Below are 12,575 nucleotides of genomic sequence, written 5' to 3'. Positions count from 1 at the left end.
AGCCACTTTGGAAAAATAATTAAACCTAATAACAAACAATTTGGTTGTGTAGGCTCAAACGACGTGGGATTGATGGAAAATTATTGCATCTCTGGAAATAATTATGAAATCGAACGTAAAGATGCCATTAGCAAATAATTTGCTACGAACACCCCGTTGGTGTGTGTTATGGCTCGTGTCCACCAGAGGTCTCTCTCGTCCCTCTAATTGAACTCACCTTCTGTAATATATTAGTTATTGGAAGATGAAAACACCGTAAATTTAGAAACCAGTATAATACAAGGAATATAAAAAAGCCACTTGTCTCTTCAACAAGCTTTTTGCCACCAGGTTCTTCACATAGTTATCCTAATATATATATATATATATATATATATATATATATATATATATATATATATATATATATATATATATATATATATATATATATATATATATATATATATATATATATATATATATATATATATATATATTTGGTAAACAATATTTGGTAATAATATTTGGTAAACAACAAACAAGGAGAAAACCCCCATTTACGATCAAATAAACTAAACTAAGAAAAAAAACTCACTATTTAGCATCAATAGACATGATATATCGCGGCTGCAGTGAACGCTAACCTGTAGTTGCTATCTCTGGTCGTAATAAGGGCACTGATACCTCCACTATCACAAGATAAGATAAGGTGGTGATCTTGAGTGTGCGTTCATGCCACAGTGCGGGGCAGCAACTGCTGTAAGTGAGAGAGTTGCGTTGTGTCCTGGAGCCTGGAAGGTGCAGCAGAACAGCTCACATTCTCACGCTACCTCTGCTGTGTGAGTATACAGCATACCACTGGTATACATCAGTTACACTACTGAGTGTCCCTATATTAGGTATACACAACTGGGAGTCCATATGTTTGGTATACACAATTGAGTGTCCCTATGTTAGGTATACATCACTGAGTATCCCTCTGATCAATATCTATCACTGAACATTCCTCTGTCCAGTATACACAACTGAGTATTCCTCTGTTCAAAATGTAACAGCCATCATCCCCTCCCATCTCGAGAGTTTACACCCAGGGAAGCCTCCTCCCAAGGTCAGCCCAGGTGACCTCTGGATCGTCTTGCAGAGTTAATTGAAATATTTCCTGGCTAGATCCTAGTCAGCTTGTTTCAAGTAGACGATATTAATCACGATAATCTTGTCAAACAAACTTAATGGAAAATTCTTGAGTGTTTTTGCACGTGGGGACCAGACCACTTACAAGTCTCAATGGTTTTGGTTAGCCAACAAAACAAAACAAGTTAAACAAAACTCAGTGAGATTGTAGACGTATTGGAGTGAGGATACTAGCATTGATTACTGGTAGACATGGTCAGGTCGTGTCTAGCCTCGAGGCGGGAGATAATGTCCGCCCCCCCCCCAGCGCTCACCTGCCTCCAGCGCTCACCTGCCTCCAGCGCTCACCTGACTCAGTCTGCCATTGGACCTGTGCTATATTCTGTTGTTACCCTTAGCTCTCTTTCTCACCAGGTTCTTCGTTGTATAGCATGTTTTGTGGCCACCTGGTGTGTTGACTTTAGCCCAGGTGATAGTGAAGTTGTTTGCTCTCTGTCTAGCTGGGAGAATTCATCTGTATTTACTTGACGGCCACCATCTCTAGTGGCCTCGATGGGGACAGAAAGCCGCCGGCTTGTCAAAGGTCTCCTCCCCTCCCCGTCACCATTGTTTCTGAGGACTTTTTTTCTATCTTTTTCTATCTGTATTTTAAACTGATGTAATGTCTTGGCTTTTACGGCTTCGACGGGAGGTTCCATGGGTTTATACTCATAAGGGTGAAAAACACATCTTTTGTTTTCAGTCCTGCATTGTGCCTTGTTGAGCTTGAAGCCGTAGCTCCTTGTCTGTGTTATATCTGACCTTTTAAATAAGAAAAGTATCTTCTTTCTGCAAAGAAAGTCTGTTGTTGTTATTGTTCTGCAAAGAAATGTTGTTTCATTACATCACCATCAACAATTTGTGTTCTGTTCAACCATAATCAATTATGTTCAATCTATTAATCTAATTGCTGATATGTTTTACTATTATTTATAAATATGCAAATTGTGTTCTCATTCATTGTTTGTTTCTTGACATGTTATTTAATTAAAATTTGACTATTTTGTATAAATATGAAAATGTTTTGTTTTGCTATCACCACCAACCATCTGTGAAGCGCCTCCGAGCTGTTTTGTTTACTAATTACGTCTCGGATAAAATCATTGTTAAATAATTCCCGTTTATAAACAATTTATATCAATATACAAAAACATATTATTTTTATATCAAAAGCCGGTTGCTAGGTTACTGATGCTGAAAGTTGAGGATGGATGGTGCTTATGTCAGATGAAGGTGGTTGTGAGGGGGTAACTGAGAGGGGGCGTGTGTACTCCTGTACTACACACTCACGCTCCTACACCCGTCAATCAACCCCATCGCCAACATGCTCAAGAAAATCAAGAATATAAGGAAGAGCAAAGGAGGTAAGACATATCTCTGAACACATTTTGATGTGGATGAATTATCAATACCGTGTTGCAGCATGTATAAATATTACTACTACTGCTAATAATAACAATGCTATCACTACTAGTTACAAGTAGTGATATACTGTCGCCCGTGCCTCCAGCGCCAGAGGTGTACGAGGCGCTGTACTCGTACAAGGCGACGAGGGAGGGCGACCTCTCCATCAACGAGGGGGACGTGCTGGAGATCCTGGCGGAGGAGGGCGACGGCTGGTGGATGGCCGCCAACACCCGCACCGGAACCACCGGCTACGTCCCTTCCAACTTTATCAAGAAATAGTATGTTGGGTGATGTGAGTTTTGTGGGTGTGGGTGTGGGGTAGGAGGTGCGTACGAAGGTGGGAAAGGGCGAGTATATGTAGGAAGGGAATGAGAGGGGGAGCTGTGAGTGTGGGATGGGAGGAAGGGGGAAATTGTGTGTGGGAAGGGAAGGAGGGAATTGTGTATGTGTGTTGGAAGGGTGGCAAAGGAAAATTGTGTGTGTGGGAAGGATGGAAGGGAGAGGTGTGTGCAGGGTACCTGGGAGCTGTGTGTGGGATGGGTGCGCGGAAGACCTGTTGGGTATGCCATCTTCTTGAGGTTATCTTGAGATGATTTCGGGGCTTAGCGTCTCCGTTGCATGATATGCTGCCCCAGCATGGAACCCCTACCTAAAGAAGTACAAAAAAAAAATAGAATAGGTCCAAAAATAAGCAACAAGTCTCGTTCCTGAGCTAAGGGGACTGAGCTATGAGCCCGTCCTCAGAGCAAATCCATTACCATATCTTACCTTGTGGTTACCTTGTGTTGGTTTCGGGGCTTAGCGTCCTCGCGGCCCGGTCATCGCCCAGGCCTCCTTGTTGCTAGACTGGTCAACCAGGCTGTTGGACGCGGCTGCTCGCAACCTTGTAAGAAAACAAGCAAATGCTTGATCCTGGAAGTTTAACTAGGTGAGTACACACACACACACACACGGAGCCTCTCGGCTAAGTAGACAGCGTCCAAGGGTTGTAGTCCTAAGGGCCCGGATTCGATCCTCGACAGAGGTAGAAACAAATGGGCAGAGTTTCTTTCACCTGATGCTTCTGTTCATCTACCAGTAAATAGATACCTGGGAGTTAGACCGATGCTGTGGGCTGCTTTCTGGGTATTAGTGTGTGTGTGTTAGAAATAAATGTAGTAGATCTAATAAGGAAAAATAGATCAGTTAAAAAGGCAGGGTGCAAGAGCTAATAGCTCGATTCTGCAAGCACAAATATAATAAATAAACACATTAATTGCCCAGCTGCAGGAAGACGACAGACGTAGTGCCAATTTACAGGAATTGACAGGGTGGACAAAGACAAACTATTTTGCACGGGTGGAACACGAACAAGGGGACACATGTGGAAACTAAGTACCCAAATGAGCCACAGAGGCATTAGACAGAATTTTTTCAGTGTCAGAGTAGTTAACAAATGGAATGCATTAGGCTGTGATGTGGTGGAGGCTGACTCCATACACAGTTTCAAATGTAGATATGATAGAGCCCAATAGACTCAAAAATATGTCCAACAGTTAATTGACAGTAAAGAGGTGGGACCAAAGAGCCAAAGCTCAACCCCCACAAGCACAACTAGGCGAGTACACACACACAGAGTAATTATGTTTTTTCTAAATATCTAATATAACTTTTTTCCCATTTCAGTCTTGCAGAAAATTCAGGTTAGTGCAGTTTATTACGTATTATTACAGAAGTACAAATATACATTCGGTTTAGTGTGATATGTATAATGAATTAAATAAGAAAATAAAGAATCTTTATGTATACATTTTAATAAAAAAATTATCTATGATAATTGCCCAATAAACTCAATCATTAAATACTCATATTGTGATGGTTTGAACACATATTAAGGTCCCAATAATAGTGTATTTTTAAACAGGTAAGTGAACCTTTGTCCTAAACAGAGAATATGCTCGTTATAACTGTATTGTATTATAAACCCATAGTTCAAAGTAAAAATAGCCACTGATAAATGTGATTCATTTGATAAGCTCTAAGCCCTACGTTTTCTTGAATATCTTCTTTAATGTCAAAAACTTCTCATTTCCATAAGCTCCAATAACTCTAAGAGGAGTCAATCTCTGACACCAGCCTCTTACTCTGCGTCCACAGCCTCGCCAGGAGGGGAAACGTACGCCCAGCCACTACCCGCCATCACACCCGTCGCTAAACCTGATAAGTACATCGTTCTCTACGACTTCGAGGCGATTGACACCGATGGCATCACTGTCCGGAGGAGCGAGGTGCTGGAGCTCCTGCACCAGCCGGACAGCCACTGGTCATACGTCAAGGTGACGAGAGGCAGAACCGCCACAGAAGGATACGTTCCCACCAACTACATCGTTAAAGTAGAGGATTACAGCGATCAACCGTGAGTGTCAGATTATGTTCGTGTTTACTTCCTGTGTCTAAGGGTCTCTTGGTGTAGGGAGGGCTTCCCGGTGTGTCTAAGGGTCTCTTGATGTAGGGAGGGCTTCCCAGTATCTGAGATAGTTATCCCACTGACTGTAACCAGAGGTCTCTCACAGGTGGTACTTCGGGAAACTCTCACGGGAGGAGACTCAGGCGCTACTGCTGAAGCCTCTCAACGCCAGCGGCGCCTTCTTGATCCGCAACTCTGAAAGCGACGTCGGGTTCTCCCTCTCAGGTGAGGCAGTTATGAGGTCATACTCTTCCTCACAGGCGATAATTATAAGGTTTAATATCCCTCTCAGGTGAGCTAATTATTGGATGGAAACACTTCTCAAGTGGATGGTACTGAGAAGAGTTACCCCCCCCCCCCTCTCTCAGATAAATTCCCGAGATAATGAAGTAATTGACCACCTCCAGGAAACCGTAGCATGGAGGGAAGACGCGAGACACTTGTCCTTCCATTGACCAAACTCCCCCATTTAAACAAATAAAATCCCAGCTTGTTATATTATTAATTCTTTAATATTATTTGTTCTAATTTATTTTCAGTGTTATTTTCGGGCTTGGTGAAGCACTACAGGGTGCGGGAGGAGGCGTCGATGGGGAAGAGGATCTACTTCATATCCACCGACAAGTCCTTCGGCTCCCTCAAGGAGCTGGTGGAGTACTACCAGGAGAACACCGGCCTCTGTCTCCGCCTCACTCACCCATGCAAGGTGCCGGTATAGTTCCTGGCGGGGACACGGAGCTTCTCCACAGGTCTCCCCATCTTATGTTAACTACTCACCCTCCTCAAGATGCAACCCGTGTCTGTTGCCTAACTCGCGGGTATCTATTTCACTGCTAGGTGAAGAGAAGCACCAGGTGAACGGATAAGTTGCCCAACCACTTCTGTCCCGCCTGTGCGATTGAACACTGGATCATCCGTTGTGAGTTAAGGGCGTAGACCACTGTACTACAAGGCCCATATAATCTCTCGTTACGTTAGTGGAATTTTCCAGTGACTAGTCTGCAATAGGCTAACACATTTCACTTACATTGTTCGCGCAACCCGTCCGTCTAGCAGTACGTCGCATTTTGTCGTACACTTTACCTAAGACCAAAAACTGCCGTGCAAGAACATGGTAGCGGCCCGCGTAATTTACATAATTTCCCATTTTCTGTTCGTGGGTCCTCTTGTAGGATAGGATAAGGCACTTTAGTACGACAGTTCCTTGACGTCGGGAACGCTGGCAAGAACGGGCTCATCAGCCAGCCCGTCCTCCTAATGTTTCCCAACATCAAAATGCAACGTGCTATAAGGAGGACGGGTTGGGCTGATACCTAGAACATGGGAGTAGAGAAAACGGGAAGGAACTGCCGAGGACCGTGAATATCACCCACAGTTCATTAAGGCTAACTAAAATAAGTATTTTGGCTTGCTAGTTCAGGACAGGTCGATACAGATGCCTCCACAGAGTACACATGAACCAGCCCGTCCTCCTAAGGTTTCCCAACGTTGAGAAACTGTCGTACTAGAGTGCCCTTATCCTAACCTACCACAGGACCCAAAACAGAAAATGGGACAACATGTTAATTTTCGGGCGCGAAATATATTATATGGTATATATATATTACGTCAATATATGTGCGATGGTGCACATAGTTACAAAAAGTACTGTCTAAACTGGAGAAAGGGTTGCAATATTCAAGTCTCATTCATCAATCATTCTCTCAAATCTACCTTTCAAGTATTCCACAACCTCTCTAGATTTCCAATATAGTATATCATAAAACATATATTATTGTAGATAATTTAAAAATACTTTCAGGAATACCTAATACATATGGTATTGTCGCTTATGATGCATTGTAAGCTTTAATGCTCCGAGTGTATGTCTCATATGCATTCAGACACTGTTGAAAGGAATTTGACCAAATTAGGCATGATCAGAGCCTTGAGCTAGAAGCTATAGAGGTTTGCCGCCGGCCCAATGGGGGGGGGGGGGGGGCGGGGATCTATGTAAGGTGCTTAAAGCTTATGAATTCGAGTTCAGACTAGAAACCCCCATGGGCCTTGGTGTTTTATAGAAGCCCTCAAAACCCAGATTTGAAATATGGAGGGGCAGTATTTAAGAACTATCTATATGCGTTTATAGCCAATGTGCACACTGTTGTTAACAATGACGAGAAGATGGAACACATAATTAATGTTTGTAATAATGTATCTATACAGCGAGGTGGACCGGAAGGCCCTGTAACCCCGGGGAACATAACGCTCCAGACCAAACCAACGGTCACCGTAACGGAGGGCACCAAAACAAAGGGTACTTCCCTACCTGATAGTACGACGAAGGACGTGGCGGAGGAAGGGAAGAGTGTGCAGAACGAATGGGAGATAGACCGCACCACCATCCAGATGCATAAGAAGTTGGGGAGTGGCCAGTTCGGTGACGTGTTCTTGGGTCGCTGGAACAACGAGACGGATGTTGCTGTTAAGACGATGAAGTCAGGTAATGAGAGGGAGGGAGGGGAGAAGGGAGGGAGGGAGTGAGAGAGAGAGAGAAATAAATGAGTTTCTAGGGGTAGGCTGCAGATGAGCTATGGTAGGATAACAGCACTTGCTTGCAATTTAACTAGGTACGTCAGTTAACAGCCTTATGAACCCTAGTCTAGTTTAAAACAAAGAGATTATATATATATATATATATATATATATATATATATATATATTATATATATATATATATATATATATATATACATATATATATATATATATATATATATATATATATATATATATATATATATATATTAGATAATACGACTGTTACAGATTGCATGGAGTTGGAGGAGTTCGTGAGAGAGGCGGAGGTGATGCAGAAGCTGCGTCACCCCAAGCTTGTGAAGCTGTACGGCCTGTGTACCACGCCCAGAGATCAACCACTCCTCATTGTAGCAGAGCTCGTCAAGAACGGCGCCCTCCTCCAGCACCTTCGCAACAGAAAACGTAGGTGATCCTCATGAGAGTATAAGGTCACATGTGCATCCATTACAACAATTAAGGAAACTGCAAAGAATATTTTAGCCCAAGCGAGAGACTGCTTCTATTTATACCCAAGTAAGGTCATGTGTGTACCATTGCTTGACCCCATTTTAACTTTATAGTTTACCTTGATATTCTTAAACTGTATAAAATTACACACTGTAAGAGTTCACAAGATAACAATATATCAGAATGTATCTCGAGCACAACAACCTGGATGATAACTTTATCAATGATAACCTTTATAAACACGCCACTAGGCTCTCTCGACCTCTCACTGTGCAACCCGTCCTCATAATAGAACGTCGCATTTTGACGTATACTCTTACCTAAGACCAAAATTTGTTGTACTAGAAAATGGCTTTCATAATTTACATACTGTCTCGTTTTCTGTTTTGGGTCCTCTGGTGGGTTAGGACAAAGGCACTTTAGTACGACTGTTTCTTGACGTTGGGAAACCTTAGGCGGACAGGTTGCAGTGTGGCGGTGTATCAGACCAACCTTCTCGCACTTTGCCCAACAGTCACGATGGCTTTAGCTGGATGCCACTCAGATGCTTTGTTATACCACAACAAAACACCAAAAATTTCTCAATCCTATCATCATCCGGAAACTAAATAATGCTCCCTACAACCACTGGGGTTGGACGGTAGAGCGACGGTCTGGCTTCATGCAGGTCGGCGTTCAATCCCCGACGGTCCACGTAGTTGGGCACCATTCCTTTCCCCAGTCTCACCCCCAAATCCTTATTCTGACCCCTTCCAAGTGCTATACAGTCGTAATGACTTAGCGCATTCCTCTGATAATTCCTTTCCCCTTCCCTACAACAAGAAACATGAACAGAAAAAATATATATATATTAATGTGGTTTAAGGATACTCCCCATATATCCTCCCTGGTGGCGTCCGGCAACTCTCAACCGAGCTTATATCTAGCCGCGGCGACCAGAGGCGCGCGTCACTAGCGCGAGGTCAGCGGTGGTGCACGCTGCTCCTCCTCTTTGGTACTGACACTCCAGTCTTGTACACCTATGACCTGTACCTCAACACACAAGTCACTCAATAAGGTCAGTATTTACCACTTGGGACCAATGTATACCTTGCTAACCTTGCTCAAAAGCACTGAGGCAGTTAATATAGGGAAACGTCAACAGTAGGGACAGAAAAGAAAACCCAGACCTGCATATCATGGGGCTTGTGGTGGTCGTGTGCTGGATGTTGGGACACTCCCTCCCATGGCCCATGTAACACTTGGCTCTCCCTGCAGACAGCTCTCCTGACTTGATGTGTTGGCGTTAGTCACAGGCAGAGAGGTATGCCTCTCACTGGCTTACCTTACAAACTCCCTCAATGGACAGAATCTCTTTGGTTTCTCAAGCTTACCAGCGGCGGCGGTCAGCACTGGCTCCCTTGGCCCTCCTCGCACGCCGTCCTGGGGTGTGTGGAGGTGGATACCTCTGCCCTCACATCTCTCCTTCCTCTGTTTTCTCGTCGCGGTGTGAGGCCTCTTCCTGGCCGGTGCAGGTAAAATTACAGCTGCAAAAGTCAACGTACGTCGAAACGCGGCCTCTCCTCTCAGCGCCTGACAGTTGAGTGGAGTTGTAGCCAATGGCGGCCCCGCCGTCACCCACGTCACTGCCCATCACTTTTTTCATTGGCTACCGGTGACGTCATCCTTGTATCTCTCACCAGCACTTGTCTCATTATAGAAGATTCCATAAAAGGCCTAGATCCAAAAACACCTGGGCATAAAAAGTATTCATCTTGCACTACCTACTTGCTTGCTCAAGAAAGAAATAATATGTGCCAGTCTAAAAGACTGTACAGGCAGAAAAAACACTCATATGGTGAGGTGACTTAAGCTGGACTAGTGAATCGTAACACCTATTTCCAAACCAATGATCACTTGGACTTTTCTGAATCTAAATTAATCCAATTTCGCTTCAATTGAATTTATTGTTGTATTTTCTGCTGATATATTTAACACCGACATAATACCACACTTCCCATACATGGATGCCATCCGCATGCCCTTAACCCACAATTAACGTAGTGTCCCCCGAACAGAGGAGAGGCGGCCGCACCCCTCCAGAGAGCTCATCATGATGGGTGTACAGGTGGCCTCCGGTATGGCCTACCTCGAGGCTGAGAAGTTTATACACAGAGACCTGGCCGCACGCAACGTCCTCGTTGGTGACGGCATTAATGTGAAGATCGCTGATTTTGGACTAGCTAGGGTAATTAAGGTAAGGAGAGAGAGAGAGAGAGAAATTAATATTCATAACCTTCTACAACTCATCCTCCTTCAATATAATTATTAAAATAAGCAAATTAAAAATCTGAAAAATCTTTGCTGTGATTTTGAAGAAGTGACAAAACCAAGAGAAAGTCATTGCTAATGAGGGTGTTCTCTCTCCCCTCAGGATGACATCTATCAACACAACTCTCAGAGAAAGATCCCATACAAGTGGACGGCCCCGGAAGCCATCAGTCACGGTCACTTCACCTCCAAATCAGACGTTTGGTCTTACGGCATCCTTCTCTTCGAGATTGTCACTCACGGACAGATGCCCTACGAGGGTAAGTTTATCTTGGCCCATCTGGGACCCCCATGTCCATCTTGGAGTCCTTGTCTGGCCTGGAGAGCGTGTCCATCCTTGTTTCCATATCGAGCCTGGGGCCAGATTCACGAAAACACTTACGCTAGCACTTACGAACGTGTACATCTTTCCTCAATCTTTGACGGCTTTGGTTACATTTATTAAACAGTTTACAAGCATGAAAACTTCCCATTCAGCTGTTGTTATTGTTATAAACAGCCCCCTGGTGCTTCGGAGCTCATTAACTGTTTAATAACTGTAAACAAAGCCGCCAAAGACTGAGAAAAAATGTACAGGTTCGTAAGTACTTGCGTAAGTGCTTTCGTGAATCTGGGCCCCCTGGAACCTATGTCCAGAGCGGACCCCATGTGTCTCCAAAACCCCATGCCCTTCCTGTGGAGGGTGGGTGAAAGGGTACCGTCATGTAATAGGCTCAGAAATTGCACCCCAATATTCTTTAAAAATTTATATTCTTATACCTAGCCGAACACAGAGGTCTCTTATGCCTTACAAAATATATGATTCTGAGTCCTTTGTTCAGGTCAGGCAGACTATTTTTTTTTTTTTTTTGTTTTGAGATATATACAAGAGTTGTTACATTCTTGTACTGATTAATGATTAACTCGTCCTCGTAGGTCAGCGCCGCTGATAGGAATTTACCTGGCTGTGTAGACATTTTGTTTACATAGATTTTTTATGTGAAAGCTTCATTTCGTCTGCCATCAAATCTGAAAATACACTCCTTGAGGTGAAACACATTCCAGTGTGTATACAAAACCATTAACGCATCTATCCGTCAGTTTTTAGCCCCAGTGTCAGGCAGCCACTAACCCCATTCCTCCTCCTTCAACCCCAGAGATGGACAACAAGACCACAGTGACCATGATCAACAAGGGCTACCGCCTGCCCAAGCCTCCGTCCTGTCCCCAGGCGCTCTACGAAATCATGTTTAAGTGCTGGTTGGATAAGCCTGAACTTCGCTTGAACTTTGCCGAATTGAAGAAAGAAATGGAGAAACTTTCTAAAAAAAAATTGACTTGATCTTGCCGGCAAAGTAACAAGAGATTTGTAACATTGCCATTAATGGCAAACTAGCTAGAAATTCCCGTTTTCTAAGTGTATTACATGTATAATTTTTTTAACTATTGAAATGTGAAACTTTGAAACTGGCTTTATTGCTGATGATAAATTTCCAATAGTGGTTTTGACATGAAACAGGTGGCAGCTGATCACTCATACAGCAGGTGAAAGACATTATAGCAGTCCGTAAAAAGGAAATTAATCCTCCTTTAAGATATTAGTGTCCTCAACAGATTAACTAAATAAAGCAATTGAGAATGTAAACACAACGAGATTAGAGAGAGAGAGAGTGTTACATTGGTATGTATACTACTCCTGTAATTATGATTACAGGAGTAATCATAACATACACATGCATACATTTACTGTTTTAAGCATCATTGACAAACATTTTATTTTGTCTTGAACTCAATATTGGTGCATTTATTATATTGGTATTTTATGTCAGCAAAAACAAAGATCAACAATAAGCTTTTATTTGTAGATAATAAACCCAACCACTTGGGCTGGACGGTAGAGCGGTGGTCTCATTTCTTGCAAGTCGGCGTTCAATCCCCAACCCTCCAAGTGTTTGGCCACCATTCCTTTCCTCCGTTCTTTCCTAAATCCTTATCCTGATCCCTTCCAAAGTGCTATAGTCCTACGGGGCTAGCGCTTTCTCCTGATAATTTCAATACCTTGTAGATAATAAGCGTCTCATCAACGTTGTTTTGTTTTAACCTTTTATTGCATACTATTTAAATTAGTCTTTTCAAAACATATTTTATTTCTAGGAATAATTGTAATTAGTCATTAGGTTCATTACACACTAAAAATGTGATAAATATATATATAAATTCAAATTAAAAATAACATTTGTATATTTATTTCCAT

At 42.9% G+C, this 12,575-nt stretch overlaps 1 protein-coding gene across 5 annotated transcripts; it reads left to right on the top strand.

Moving 5' to 3' along the window:
- The first annotated feature begins 676 nt into the window (after window positions 1–676).
- LOC123758733 (tyrosine-protein kinase Src42A) lies at window positions 677–12,554 on the top strand. Of its 5 annotated transcripts, none has more exons than XM_045743354.2 (12): window positions 677–821; window positions 2,326–2,516; window positions 2,663–2,837; window positions 4,225–4,241; window positions 4,696–4,954; window positions 5,112–5,230; window positions 5,545–5,711; window positions 7,211–7,487; window positions 7,814–7,987; window positions 10,090–10,268; window positions 10,446–10,602; window positions 11,479–12,554. In XM_045743354.2, exons 2-12 carry the CDS (start codon window positions 2,477–2,479, stop codon window positions 11,661–11,663), a joined length of 1,749 nt encoding a protein of 582 aa, XP_045599310.2. In that variant the 5' UTR covers window positions 677–821; window positions 2,326–2,476; the 3' UTR covers window positions 11,664–12,554. The 5 variants fall into 5 exon arrangements, with proteins under 5 accessions (XP_045599310.2, XP_045599306.2, XP_069190644.1 ...); XM_045743350.2 differs by having other exon boundaries at window positions 2,627–2,837; XM_045743352.2 differs by having other exon boundaries at window positions 696–821; window positions 2,380–2,516; window positions 2,627–2,837.
- The last annotated feature ends 21 nt before the right edge of the window (window positions 12,555–12,575 follow it).

The sequence above is a fragment of the Procambarus clarkii genome, chromosome 31 (assembly GCF_040958095.1).
Source record: "Procambarus clarkii isolate CNS0578487 chromosome 31, FALCON_Pclarkii_2.0, whole genome shotgun sequence".
Classification (NCBI taxonomy): Eukaryota; Metazoa; Arthropoda; class Malacostraca; order Decapoda; family Cambaridae; genus Procambarus; species Procambarus clarkii.
Note: the sequence above shows the minus strand (reverse complement) of the source record. Positions and strands in the feature narration are given on the sequence as shown.

Coding starts and splice junctions, on each gene's coding strand:
- LOC123758733 (XM_045743350.2), top strand. CDS start 2,477: ATGCTCAAGAAAATCAAGAATATAAGGAAGAGCAAAGGAG. Junction 4,955..5,111: donor GAGGATTACAGCGATCAACC/GTGAGTGTCAGA, acceptor GGTCTCTCACAG/GTGGTACTTCGGGAAACTCT. Junction 7,988..10,089: donor GCACCTTCGCAACAGAAAAC/GTAGGTGATCCT, acceptor TCCCCCGAACAG/AGGAGAGGCGGCCGCACCCC.